The 14,883-nt window shown below is 33.4% G+C and overlaps 1 protein-coding gene across 1 annotated transcript; it reads right to left on the bottom strand.

The window, feature by feature from the left end:
• Positions 1-9,411: 9,411 nt before the first annotated feature.
• Positions 9,412-11,656, bottom strand: LOC127101389 (expansin-A4). The gene is made up of 3 exons (XM_051038779.1): positions 11,386-11,656; positions 10,945-11,263; positions 9,412-10,220 (listed from the first exon to the last, which is right to left on the bottom strand). The coding sequence occupies exons 1-3, from the start codon at positions 11,528-11,530 to the stop codon at positions 9,911-9,913; spliced, it is 774 nt and encodes a 257-aa protein (XP_050894736.1). The 5' UTR covers positions 11,531-11,656; the 3' UTR covers positions 9,412-9,910.
• Between the last annotated feature and the right edge of the window lie 3,227 nt (positions 11,657-14,883).

The following is a 14,883-nucleotide window of genomic DNA, read 5'->3' as shown; positions in this document are numbered from 1 at the left end:
TTTCAGTTTAGTTCTTCAGCTTGTTAACCCCAATCTTTCTTTTGCAAGGTGATTTTCGGTTATCCAGAAGATATTGTTGCGGGCCTGACGAATGCAGTTTCGGTTTCGGTGCCGTTGCATTCATTTGTGTGGGGTTTGCATTTGGCCTTACAAGGTGAGTTGTGTTTGCTGGATGTTTGTATACCGGAGTGAAATTGCTCTAACCCTATTATTGACTGTTTTCAACTGATGCGACTTTTCAACACATTGTGAAACACGGACTGCTTCTGACCTTGAAATTTAGCGCATTGAAGATAAATATTCATAGAAAATATCACCTTTCAATGCTAAGGTTATTCTTGCAGGAACAACGGATTGAACAGCCTCCTTACTCAGCCTCTCAACACCTAACTTGCTTCCAGGACTGCGGCACGGGTGTCTGTATAGATTCGAAAGAGCTGTTGTTGATGGCCTGCTTGAACCATTTGTCGTTCCTTCAACTGCTTGGCAACATCCCTAGCAGATGAACCAGAGACTTCAATCCAAGTTTGGAGAACAAGGCACAGGCTGACAGCATAAACACCAGGTAGAACAGTGCATGGAAAGGATTGGCTGCCATATCAGCTAAGCTAGAGGGTGCAGTTATATAGTATGCAATGCCACCGACAGGAATAGAGTGACCGCCTCCATATTCAGATTCCTTCCAATTTCCCAACAGATCCACAATGAAGTTTCCGGCATACTTTCTGTGTAGCAGCTGGGAAAGGAAGTAGAGATTGGAAACAAGGGCAGACTGAAGAATAATGGGCATGTTGGAGGTGTAAAACAGTTTGACTGGATATGAGCCCTGCTGTCCACGAGCATTCTTTGACCTTACAGGCAAAACCACGCGGAAACCTTGGAAGTATATCACAATTAGAAAGATCAAGACAGTAGCCAGCAGATTTGTGACAATATTTAGGCATGGGAAGTTGCATCTTGTTATTTATATTTTCCTACTTGTATTCAAACTTTAGGACATGATATATCTCTTGTATACTTTTATTTACATGTCTTGATTTTTGGGAGAAAATGACTGCATTTCTTCTTTATGATATGCTTTGTAAATGGATATTCAATGGACAAATATGGGTGAATTTTTGGGTTGACTTTGGTCAAAGTTGACCAAAAAGTCAACTGTAGACTGAAGTCAACAGTTGGTCAAAAATGCCAAATTTTGTATTTTCTGTATGGAATCAAATGTAATGAAATAAAAATTGAAATAAATTGAAATGGATTAACAAAATGGTTTGAAGTTGGTTTTCACAATTGGTTTAGTCATGACTTGAATAACTTGACTGATAATGTGTATGAACGAAACCATGAAATAAGACCATAAGGTTAGGGTTTTGGCATAGTATCCATGAACCAATAACATGACTAGTAAGTGGCTTGCCACACAAGAAACCTGGTTGTTCAGATGACCCAAACCATAGAAATATCCACAATCACAACATCATGACTTTGGATCAAAACCACAAACCTCATACAAAACCAAAGTAAAGTTAGGCCAAGCATGCCACACAAACATAAAAAATTCAGGAGCAAAATCGGGGTATGACAGTTGCCCCTATTTAAGCGTCTTCAACTAGAGAATATGAAGCAGGATGTTCTTCACATGATCATAGTGGGAGATGGTTAAATACTAAGAAGACCCGGATTTTGATCATGAATCCCTACGAAACAATGCCTGTCAGCATCGTCAAAGAAGCAATCTCAAAAGAAGAATCCGTCTGATACGGTGAAAATTGGCCTGAGTACCGAAACAGAAAGTTGACCTGAATACCAAAATAAATGGTAACACAGGAATGCCCATGGCTCAAGTTCAAATGATGAGTGTGCCAACTTTTGCTTGATGGCACGAAAGAAAAGTGGAACTTCAAAGGTATAAAATTCTGATTCTGAAAATGAGTATATTTATAGTGAATTGTCTAATATTTTCAATGACATGTATATTGATTCCATTAAAGCTTTTAAGAAAATTTCTCCCATAAAGGAAATGATTGTTACACTTGAACATGAGATAAAAAAATTTAATCATTATTTAAATTGTTTAAAGGAAGCTTATACATCTCTTATGGATGACTGTTGTATTATTTCAGATACTTTAGCTGAAAAGGTAGAAGTTGTGGAATGTGTTGAGTATCCAATTTTAAAAATTGAAATTGAAACTCTTAAGAGACAACTAACACATGTTGCCTCACTATCTAATACCTGTTCTAGTTCTTTGACTGAAAGATGGAAGGTTTTTAAGAAAAACCCTCATGTCACTAGGAGAAATAGAAGGAGTGTTTCATCTAAAGCTATTTGGTATTATTATGGAGATAAGGGCCACATTAGGCCTCTTTTTCATGTTAGGAACATTCAATTTCCAAATGGGTAAAATGACATGGATTCCTAAATGTAACTCAACTAACCCCCAACGACCCAACTAAAATTGGGTACCTAGTTCTATCTATTGTTGTTTTGTGCAGGAGTGTCTAGGAATCTTTGTCGATTCTAAAGACAAGTAAAGGAAGATGTATCCAATCACATTTTTGATTGTATTGTATTCTTTTTATTGTATTAGTGTTGTTATTTGCTAACGTTACTTGTGCAGAATGTTTAGTCCTAGATTATCGTAATTGGTATGGTCGTTTCATTCTCCTTTATCTCCGTGTAGTTGCACTTTATTTATATTATGCTACATTCAATCGATTTTCATTTGCATTATAGGAATATCTTCACGTTTTTTATGATTCTTCGCCCCAAAAGCCAGTGAAGGATATTTGCTCTAATGTTTCAGGTATAATAACGGAAAGATTGATCGAAAATGAAAGTTCAAAAGAGGACCCTGATCCAAAAATAAAGGAGAAGGACATTACGGAAGATAAAGATGAAATATTATATGAGGATGATAAACAAGAGACCTCGAACCAGCTGCCTCGATATTAGACAATCGCAAAGAATAATCGGTTAGATCAAATCTTTTGAGACATCAAAAGGGGAGTAAGTACTAGGTGACAGGTTAACAATGTATGTTAGTACTATGCGTTCATTTCTCATATTGAACCTAAATCCATATTTGATGCCTTACTTGACGAGGTATGGTTACTTGTTATGTAAAAGGAACTAATCTAATTTAAAATAAATGACGTTTGGGACCTTGTTTCGAGTCCGGTTGATAAAACCGGCAAGGGCACAAGATGGGTATTTAGCAACAAGATGGATGAAAATGGAGTAATGACAAGAAATAAAGCTAGGTTAGTGGAAAAAGGATATAATCAAGATGAAGGGATAGACTAAAAGGAGTTTTATGCTCATGTAGCCCGCCTAAAATCCAATAGACTCCTTTTGGCATTCGCCTGCTATATGGAATTTAATCTTTACCAGATGAATGTTAAGTCTTATTTTATAAGTGCCCATATAAATTAAGAGGTGTATGTGTCACAACCTTCGGGTTTCGAGGATCACAATAATCCTAATCATGTTTTTAAGTTGAAAAGAGTCATCTATGGTCTCAAACAAGCTCTTAGAGCTTGGTATGAGAGATTGAGTGGATTTTTTTTATCAAACAAGGATTCAATCATGGGAAAGTCTACACCACTTTGTTTATACGACATAAGGAAAAGCATATTATTTTAGTGCAAATTTATGTAGATGATATTATATTTGGATCTACTAATGAATCTATTTGTTGAGAATTTGTAAGTTTGATGTAGGGGGAATTTGAGATGTAACTTATGGGAGAGTTAACATACTTCTTAGGATTGCAAATCAAGCAAGGCGAAGAAGGGACTTCCATAAGTCAAACAAAGTATTGTCTAGATCTTTTGAAGAAGTTCGAGATAAAAGATTCAAAGATTATCTCAACACCAATGGCCTCAAATGTGCTTATTGACAAAGATGAAACAAAAGTGGATTTCGACATAACCAGGTATCGAGGTATAATTGGATCCTTACTCTATTTAACCACAAATGGCCTAGTATCATGTTTAGTGTCTACATGTGTGCTAGATATCAAACATCACATAAGGATTCCCACTTTAAGATCGTTAAACGTACTTTGAGGTATCTTAACGGAACCTCCAATCACGGTCTTTGGTATCCTAAAGAAATGGTTGTAGCTTATTAGGATACTCCGATTCCGATTCCGCGAGGTGCAAGTCGGATAGGAAGAGTACTAGTGGTACCTGCCACTTATTTGGAAGCTGCTTAGTTTCTTAGCATAGTAAGAAACAACATAGTGTTGCTCTTTCTACCACCGAGGCTGAATATGTAGCCGTCGGTAGTTGTTGTGCACAAGTCTTATGGCTTAAGTAACAATTATTGTACTATGATTTAAAACTTGGATGCGCTTTGATTATGTTCGATATTACTAGTGCTATAAGTCTTACGAAGAATCTGGTACTACACTCACAGACTAAACACATTGAGATCCAACACCATTTCCTAAGAGGTCATATGGAGAAAGGAGATGTTGTTTTTGAGTACGTTGACAGTAAAAGTCAGCTTACTAACATTTTTACAAAACCATTATCATCGGAATCCTTCCACGAGATTTGTAGGGATTTGGGAGTCTTAGACTCTTCATGCCTTAAATAGAATGAGGATTTGGTTTTATTTTCATTTTTTATATATATTTTGATTGCAGTAACACTATTTTGTAGAAAATCGTAGCTTTTACCAACCTACAATTGTATGTCTCTAACCCTTGTATTATTTTATGTATTTGTGTTATAGATATGCATTGGTCTACTTATTTCCTCCATATCTCACTCAATCATCTCTAGCTTATGTCTTTGATTGTTCTTACTTGCATTTAAGTCTTTTAAATGTATATTGGTAATTATGTTCATTGGAACTTTTGATTACTTATTCCTGCATTATTTATGATTGTTAATGCATACCTTGATTTAGAAGTTTGATCACTTTATTGTTAGTTGTTGAATGGTTGTGTTGCATGTCTATTTGCATTATGTTGCTTGTGACATGTTTATCTTCACTGTATATGTGATCATGGTTGTTGTATATGCTTCTTAGTTGTTTAGCTCATATGTTCTTTGAAATTATCTGTTAGTGGCTGTTTCTTTGGTTTTTAGACGCATTTTGAACTATCTCTTTATGATATTGTCAAAGACAGAGAATTTGTAATGAGTATAGAATTGTTTTATGTATTTTTATGTTGTGAGTTATTTGTGTGCACTGTTGTAGGGGGAGAATATGCATGTTACTCAAAGGTCGATTCAATTCCAAGTGAAAGCTTGCCAAACATCAAGAAATGGGAGATTGTAGTTGCATATCCCTACTTCACTCAGGGGGAGCTTCTATCCAATTATTTTGTTGTTTGTCTTATTGATTTTATCTTTATTTTTATTTCAATTTGTTGAGTCTCCTTCATGATTGGATTTCTCAGAATCGAGTTTGATTTGATTCATTTTTAGCATGCATACAACTTTGGTTAGATTTGATTTTGATCTAAATATTCTTTGATCAATAGCATATGTTAGTGGAATGAAATCGTTTTGTTTTTTTGGTTAAACTTTGATTCAAAAGTAAAATCTCAAAATGCTTTTGAAAATTTCAATTTTTGATATTTTACAAGATTGATTCGAATCATTCAGTTTTACACTGAATTTTTGATCTTGACCAAATTAGACAGAAGTGAAGCTTAGACATTTGATCCTAATCAAATTTTACACTTGATCCTGATCATTTTTCTGGGAACAATTTCTGTTTGATTTGATTTGAATCAATATTTGTACATGATTCGAATCAATTTCATTTTTCAAAATTCATTTTTGATTCTAGTTGATTTGATTCGAATCAATATTTGTACAAGATTCGAATCTAACTCTTTTTTCAAAATTCCTTGTCATTTCTGTGTCATTTGATCCGAATCAAATTTTGAACATGATTTGAATCTCGTGGCATTTGTTTTGAATCACGTTTTGTCTGATCTGAATCAACTAGCAACTTTTTCGGAAAAAAACTGTTATTTTTTTCATTCCACCTCATTTTTCTCATTTGATTCAAAATATATTTTTCTTGATTCTATTCTAACTAACTTTATCAACCATTTTGTGTGCTTAATCTCAAGCACATATAAAACCACCTTTTCACCATTTCTCATATATCATCTATCATTCTGAACATATTTTTCAGTGTAATTTGTAGTGAAAATCAATTTCCTTTGTTTTGATCGTTCAAAGTCTTGCAACAAAATTCTTCCAATCTTCAACTTCAATTGAGTTCATATATTGATAACGAGAGTTCTGAGATTGACTGAAGGAGGCGTGTACTTGAAACTAACCGTTCTTGGAGATCTTGTTTAGTTTTTTAGATTGTTAGCATTTTAAGGGATTGTCAATGGTGGTGACAAATTCCATTGAAAAGAAGTAGGTCCCTCTCTCCAACATTGTCTTAGTAGTAACTGTGTGGAAGACTATAAATAAGGCGGAGTTCTTCTCAGATCTTTGAACAATTTCACCGCTCAAGGAATCGGTAGGATCAATGGGTTGATTTCTAGACACTAAGACATGGAGAAAAATTGATCTCATTGGAAGATTCAAGAAACGTATTTGAGTTAAGATTAAGTAGAAGAGTTTGGTAAGTTTGTTGTATAAAAATCAAGATCCAAATTAGATTATTTATTTTCTCAATTGTATTATGGATTGGTGATTGTATGAACTCTTGAAAATATTTGTCAAATAACAAGGAACTATGCAGGTTCCAATGGGAAACCATTGAAGAGTACACGTAGGCAAAGCGAGGATGAGTATCGAAGCACTATAAATCTCAGTGTCATCTCTCTCTTTTACTCTTGAATTTAAATTCGTAGTGATTACATGCTTAGGTTTTTGAATTCCTTCGTATTATATTGTTTTATTCTTGATAGTGATTTATTACGTAAGCATTAGGTTTTGTTGGAATTGGATAACTAGTCAAGCTAGTCTTGTGATTGATAAATCTGAAGAAAAAAATTGAATTTAGAATTCCACAAATTGAATCAATTGTGTACACTCTTTGTGACTACACAAATAGAATCAATTAATACCAAGTGTTTCATTATTATAATCTTGTATATTTATGAAATGAATTGTGTTAGCTTGATCATATTCAACTGTATAATTTTCATTTTCGCATCAAACCTTCCGCTCGTAACTCATTTTTGAAAACACTATAATTTTGGAAAACGGCGGTTGAATTTTTTAATTTGGGCCTATTCACCCCCCTCTCTAGACCGTTTGTCTACTTCTATATTCATACCAAACAAGTGTGAGAGGGACGGGAAACACGTTGCGGTGAACTCATGAACCCTAACTCGTAGGTTTTGTCTTCAAACGCTCGGGGTTTGCATCAATGGTAGCAAGGAAAAAACTTATTTAGCTATTCATATGTTTTAGAAGATCCAAAAATAGACCTTAGAATGCGCGAACAATATCTGAAATAGAAAAATGGATCAATACCTATGAAGCCCGGATCATGGCTTTTTCTTTCTCCATTGGTGGTTTAGGAATGTAGGTACAATTACCAAGAAAATTAGGAGTAGTAAATTCAGAGGCAATCGAGATTGGAAGTTGTTGTGTTGAAGCAAAAGAAGAAGCCATGTTTTCTGAAGTTTGACGAAGGGACAAGAATGGGAGTTTTGCAAGAGTTGAAGACTTTTAGGGTTCTGAAGAAGAAGAAGTTGTGAAAAAGGAAAAAGGAAAGAATGAGTGTGTATATATAGTAGAAGAAACATTTCACTCTCTCTCTCGAATCTGGACAAATGACGTTGATTTTTCTGATTTAGAAATCAATTAAATGATTTATTTATTGTGATTTAATCTTGTGGTCCACGATGTCCAAGGAAATCATAGTGATGATGACTGAGTGCACGCATGTTCAGTGACGCAAGAGTTTGGTAAAGTGGTCATGATGACTATGACGTATGCAGACCACCTTGAACAGTGTCGATCGATTATTAAAAACGCCACTTTTCTTCCATCTTGTGCAGATAATCAAAAGTGACATTTTTTAGGGTCATCTATTAGCCTGAGATTTTTTTTAGTATTTCCATGAGATTTCTAAGTATAAAATAACCTAGTTATGATTTCAACATTTGATAACTTCGACTAAAGGGGTGAGTTCGACTCATTTATCAGATATTTTAGGACTTAGTCTATTTTTGAGTTCAATGTTAAGATAACCTAGAAACCTGCCAATCCTGGTTTGGAAGAGTCTTAAGAACTTATCCACGAGATTAGGATCGACCTGTCTTCAAAACATGTTCGAATATCGAAAAAGGTTTATGGTGATTTGACGTATTTGATAGAAGTAGATGTGAGGTAAATTCAAAGGCTAAGTTCAATTAGTTAAGTATTTCGACGCTTTTCTCCAAATTTCGACAGAGGAAACTTTCGAAAGAAGTAGTTAGAAGATTTAAAAGACAGTTTAAAACAACAAGAGTAGTTCAAAGCAGTTCAAATGTCGAAGACACGTGGAAGCGGACTAGAAGGCTAAAGCTCACGTAAGGGAGTACGTGTCGAATTCTTCGTAGATAATCGTTATCGACGGTTAACATTGCAATAGTACATAAGACAAGTTCATTCATCTAAACGAGGGTTCACAAAATTCATTAAATATTCTCTATAAAATTCAAGAATAGTGTTAACAACATATATTTTAACATTTTCTTTTACTAGTTAAAATTCATATGAATCTCACCAAATTTATTGAAATCTATATAATTTAGTGAGATTTTATTTAAAATTAAAAAAATATGTTGTTAGTATTTCTCTACTATCCAAACAAAATGAAAATGGACGGGAAGAAAAGTGGTATAAACAAAGGAAATGCTTCTTTAGGGTGATATATTTTATCCAATTATTTTAGGAAAGACGATATTTTACACCCTCTTAATCATAGTCATTAACTTTTTATTAATATTTAATTTTAATTTTAATTTTAATTATTTATAAATAATTTTTTGAACCATACATAAACTTTTTACATTGACCTGAATAGCAATTAAACTTTGATTTTATATCATAAAAAAAAGAATTTAATAAATGAATGGTAGTGATGCATTACTCGGATAAAAAAATCCATTAATTGGGGGTTGCAATTAAACATTGACAAAATTTTAAAATAAATTAAGAATAATAATATAAATAAAATGAAAAAATAAAATTTTATCAATTAAGTTTTTATTTTGTTTTAAATAGTCTGGCAACAAAACTCATTGCAGGCAAATTGCAGAGAAGATATGTATTGTAACTTTGTAAGTTACAACCCTTGTCCAACATATACAATTTTTATTTTAATTAAACTTTTTAATTTGAATACCCACACATTTTCTTAAAAAGTCTACTAAAAGAGAATAAACTTAGTTTTGCAAAAAAAAACATCATATCATAGTATCATACAAAATTATAAGCAAATGGCAATATATCTTATATATTACACCATCATTATCATGATCATTGTATATAAAAATACAAATTAGCTGCGGGTTACTATTTTTATTAACCACTTCAGCATTTCCTACACTTCCTTTCACCCTTTCAGCTTTCGCTTTCCCTTTCCCTTTCCCTTTTCACTTCCTGTTAACCTCTCTAGTACTAATAGCATACAAATTCAAAGTACAATCTTACTCTTGCACCTTCATTATATTAATATAGTTATCATATCAAACCCTACCAATAACAAGAAAGACAAATCAACACCTAGTCACAATTAAATTGTCATTCTCTCTCTATCTCCATCTCATTCACCATGCATATAGTAAACAAAACAACTAAAAACAGTAAAAAATATTCTCTCTGATCACTATTATAAAATAAAAAAAATTATTTTTTTAATTTGTTGAATAACCGATGTATCTGATAGACTTATAATAGTGATCAGATGAAATATCTTAAAAGTGTTACTAGACTCTAAAATTCTTTCCGGCGAAAGTTTGACCAAATTGCCAATTAGGAGGAGCAATGTTCCAAGAAGTGGAAGATCTACGGTCACTGCTCGAGACACGGAAAGACAAAGCCTGGCCCACCAAAACCGCGTTCGATTGCCAGTTCTGACCCCAGTTTCGGCTCAGTGGCATCCACCCGGTTCGGGTTCCTTTCACGTACGCGCGCACGATATCTCCAGCACCCGCCACGTTGCTAATTAGCACCAGGTTAAAGTAACGGAATCCATTCACCGTGAATCTTATTCCCCCGCGCTTTCTACATGGCACCCTGCGTAAATAACAACCATTTTCGTCACCACTTTTGACTTTTCACATCTTAATAATCTTTTTTATTTTTACACATATATGCTATATAGTACTATATACCCTACCATAATTAATATCAATTTCAACTTTTTTCTGTACAGTCTATATCACTTATCTTAAATTATCAATTTTTTTCATTGTTGAGTAGATGCGCATATTAAATATAGGAATGGGCATAATTAAGAAAAATAATTATAAAAAAAAAAAACAAGTAACTAAAAAAGTAAGAAAGTAAGAAAGTATGAATTCAAAAGTACAATAACAAACTAGGAAAAAATGAACATACTTAACGAACAAACAGCCCTATCAGCATATCACTTAATCTTCTTAAGCTATATTTGTACAATTAATTTAGTACGAAAGCAACGAAGAGTTTTAGACCAATAAGAAGAAGATACGTGGGTAGTTTCGTGCAGGGGTTTCGTAACCCTACCCCACCTCATTAATCAGACACAGATCATGTGTGAACTGCAGAGTTTTTTACATAACCGAAAAAGTCCAAAATGCCATCAATTTGACTCGAGTAACCATATACGGAAATGAATGAAGTAACTATGGTCAATAATGTAAACTTTTTTTCTTCATTAATATAACTAACTTTAAAGCAGCATTAATTAAAAATAAAAAAAAAATTTAAGAGATTAATCTTTGCGGTTGCAATCATCTCAGTGCAGGATCATACTAACCTGCGATACGCTACGGGGACGATACCGGCACGATACTCAGCAATCTTAAGAAACATAGGCATGGCGAGATCAAAATGAGGACGAGGAGGGTTACACCAACCGCCATTATCATTAGGAAGAGCAAAATTCGGAGGACAAAAGTTAGTTGCAGTAATTAAAATGGAAGGGCTTCCAGAATGACACCATTCTCTGTCGTTAGCACACTTTATCTCAAAACATGCACCACAACTCAGACCACTGTTGAACAAAGCAGTGCTCAATGCCGCCGTGTTCACTCCGTAGCCCTGACTGTACAAATTTCCATAACCACATGCTCCACCTAAACATCAATTTAGCAAATTAACACAACATAAGTAAACAAAAACATAATCATGTAATATTTCACTGTTTTTTAATGCTTAATTAGGTACATTATATTGTAATGTATTGTATTGTACAGACCCATGGTGCCGGAAGCATCAGATCCGCCGTAGAAAGTAGCGTGGGCAGTTTGCCATTGACCACCAGAGTAAATTCCTGGAATTCTGGCTTCAACAATCGACATTGTGATGATGATGAAGGCAATGTAGAGGATTTTGGCCTCCATGGTTATTTCTAGGGTTTTGGTTTTCTTCAAGAATTAGAGATTTTAAGTAAGAAACAGAGTACCCTAGAGATTAATTGAGAGATGAGAGTTGATTGGAGAGTGGGAGAGGGAGGGTGGAGTACTTATGGAGTGGGGAAGTGCTGGTTACAGCAACTTTTTTGTAGGGGTATTTTTGGAAAAAAAATATATTTTTTATTTTCTACCATTATTAATTTTAATGCTACTCTTATCTAATTTAATTAATAGTACTCAGAAAAATGAAGAAAGAAAAATAGCTGCTGAGTTTAGATACTCTAGTTTTGAACACGTATATATCACTGTCCACAATTGTGTTCAAATTTGTACTTGATTTACATTATATTTCTTCGAGATTGTTACTAACGCTCCTTTATGCGCGTGGTATATCGATATACCATTTGCATAATAGTGCGTGATCCTCGAATTAGATACGGATTAAGTGAGAGGAAAATAGAGAAAAGAAAAAATAGAAAAAAAACAACTTTAAAAGGGGTAGATCATATAATATGAGAGTGACAAAAGTGTCCTTGGGAAAATATTTGTATTATGATGAGGTTGGGTGACGTCAGAAAGCAAAACCGGGGATATAATTGGAAAAAGGTGAATGCTCCTTCGTGTTGTAACTGTATCGTAGAGTATAGATTATTGAAAGAAGAAAAGTAAGAGTAAAAGAAAGCGACAAAAGAAGAAAGTTAAAGAAAGAAAATGGGGAGGGTTAAAAGTTAAAACGACCTAAGATTTAAAGGGGGCTGTTGAGGCGTGATTAGCGGGTGTAATTGAGGGAAGTAGGGTGGGGCCAACGATATTATCGATATTCTATTTTATTTTTTGGTCTTGTTATTGATATTTTATAACTTCTTTTTTGTGAATGTTATATTTTAAAATTATAATAAGTGTTCTATTGTGAAATCAAAACTAAATATAACTAGGAGTTGTGCAATCTTAAATTGATACTCCATCCGTTCCATAAGAAATCATTTTAATTTATAATACAAATTAATTTTTTTTTCCAATTGTATATTTTAGTTATTATTATTTTTATCATTTTTAATATTTTATAATGAATATTTTGATAAAAATATCATTATTTTTTTTTACGATATTTTTTTTAATCTATGTGATATGGTTAACTGAGTCACTTATTATGAGACGGAAGGAGTAGTGTTAATAGGTGGTGCATGATGGATATATAAAGTTAAGACTCTCATGTCTAAGTTAATGCAGGATTTAAAATGAGTGTAGTGAAAAATGGATATCAGAAAAATGTATCTTACATTTGCGTGACATGATTTTTATACCTTGGTCATGTGGAGTTGATTGACATAAATTTAGTCCTTAGCGATTTAGGTCTTTGGTCGATCCAAAATAGTTGCCCACAATACTTGCTGGAAATTTAGTGAGTTGGGGAAGTCTTTAACGGTGGTGGTCAACCTCCGAGGATACAGTTCGCTTTGAAATAGAAATGGAAACAATTAGAGTCATTTGAAAAAGTAGTGAGGAACAAGCGTATTAAATGCATTTCCATCATTAAAATATTTTGTTGTTTCTTTCTGACACATGGGTTGAAATGACTAGTTAGGGTATGACGTTGCTTATAACGCACTCGAATTTGTTTACGTTTTAAAGGGAAAATTCATCCATTGATTTTGTAACTTCTCTTTGTCGCTGATTTGGATCGTTTACTCATTATATATATATATATATATATATATATATATATATATATATATATATATATATATATATATATATATATTTAGCGTAGGTGAAACTTTTCGCACTCCTTAAAAGTTAGTGTCCATTCATAAGTGTTTCTTATTATCAAGTGTATTCCTCTCTTTCTTCCTGAAAGTACTTATCAGTATAGTTGCAACTCTTTGCTTAAAGCTTATACATTTCTCCATTACATTTTCTTCACCAACTTTGCCTTACTAGAAACCCTTCTCAACTCAAATTTTTACCTTTAACATTTTATGTTCTTTGATAAAGATGAGTGATAGTCTTATTCGCATAGTTAGTGATTATGAGAGTGATGTTTCTTGTAACACCCTGGTGTTTTATATTTATATATTAATTGAATTAAATTAATTTTTATTTGATTATTGGTGTATTTGGTGTCTTTAGTAGTTTTGGGGGTTTATTGAAGAATATAGAGAATTAATGATATTTTTGGCTAATTTAATAATTAAAATAATAGAGAAAATAGGAATTTCAAGAGTTTAAGTGGAAACTAGAAATATTGACAATATGAGGTAAAGTGGTGAGAATTAAGGACTGTTGGAACCAAAGTGGAGGTTAAGTTAAATAGTGAGCATTAGTGGATGCTAGGTTTTACATTAGAGCATTTCGAAGAACAAGCATTTTTTAGAGAATAGGCAATCAAGGGTTTGAAGGAGAAGAAGAATTCATAACTAAGAGTTTGACGTTGCTGGAAAATAAGATAAGGGGGATAAATACTCTAATAACAGATGTCAAATGCATGAAGGATAGTGATGGATCATACCTTCCTCTAGGTTTTTCTTCCAATTTCTCCATTGATGAGTTTATGTATTTTGGAGAAGGTTTGTGTAAAACCTATCTCAAATTGCTATGATAAACATGAATTAGTGCTTGGTTTTTACTATTGAAATTCGTGTACCATCATATGTGAAATTCAGATTGTTGGTGTTCATATCAGTATGTGTTAAAATGATAGGTGTGTTGTTGAATTGATGAGAAAAATGGAAATGTGTAAATTTTGTTATGCAATCCTGTTTTGATGATAAATTAATCGTTTAAAATGTTTATCCATGTTAGATTGGGTCGAGGTAGGATTTAACGGGATTAATGGTTGGAGAAGATGAAGTGAAACATAGAATTTCTAGAAAAACCACTCAGACCAATCGACTGGGGGTGTAATTTATTGGTTCACTTGTTAAAAATGCAATTTTCGGGACATAAAGCTTGAACCGTTCGATTGGTTCAAGCATGTAATCGATTGATTCCTTATAAGATTGGGAATTTTGGCTAGAATACAGGGAGCAATCGATTGGTTACTTGGTGTAATCGATTGGTTCCCTTGGAAACATGAAAAATCAGTGAAATAATGAGTCGGGAACAATAGACTGGTTCTCGGGTGTAATATATTGGTTCACTTGTTGTTTTAACCATAACTTGAGTTTCATGGCTCCGTTTGAGGAGTGGTTTGAAGTGTTGGACAACTAACACATAAGTCTACCTTATATAATGTTTTAGAGATTAAACATGTACATACAAATATGAATGAGGTGTCTTATTTGTAAGTGTATTAATATGTGTGTTGTTGTTATGCTTATAACATTATGCAATGACGAGTC

This window comes from Lathyrus oleraceus, chromosome 7 (assembly GCF_024323335.1).
Source record: "Lathyrus oleraceus cultivar Zhongwan6 chromosome 7, CAAS_Psat_ZW6_1.0, whole genome shotgun sequence".
Lineage (NCBI taxonomy): Eukaryota > Viridiplantae > Streptophyta > Magnoliopsida > Fabales > Fabaceae > Lathyrus > Lathyrus oleraceus.
The sequence above is the reverse complement of the archived record's forward strand: the minus strand, read 5'-3'. Positions and strand labels throughout refer to the sequence as shown.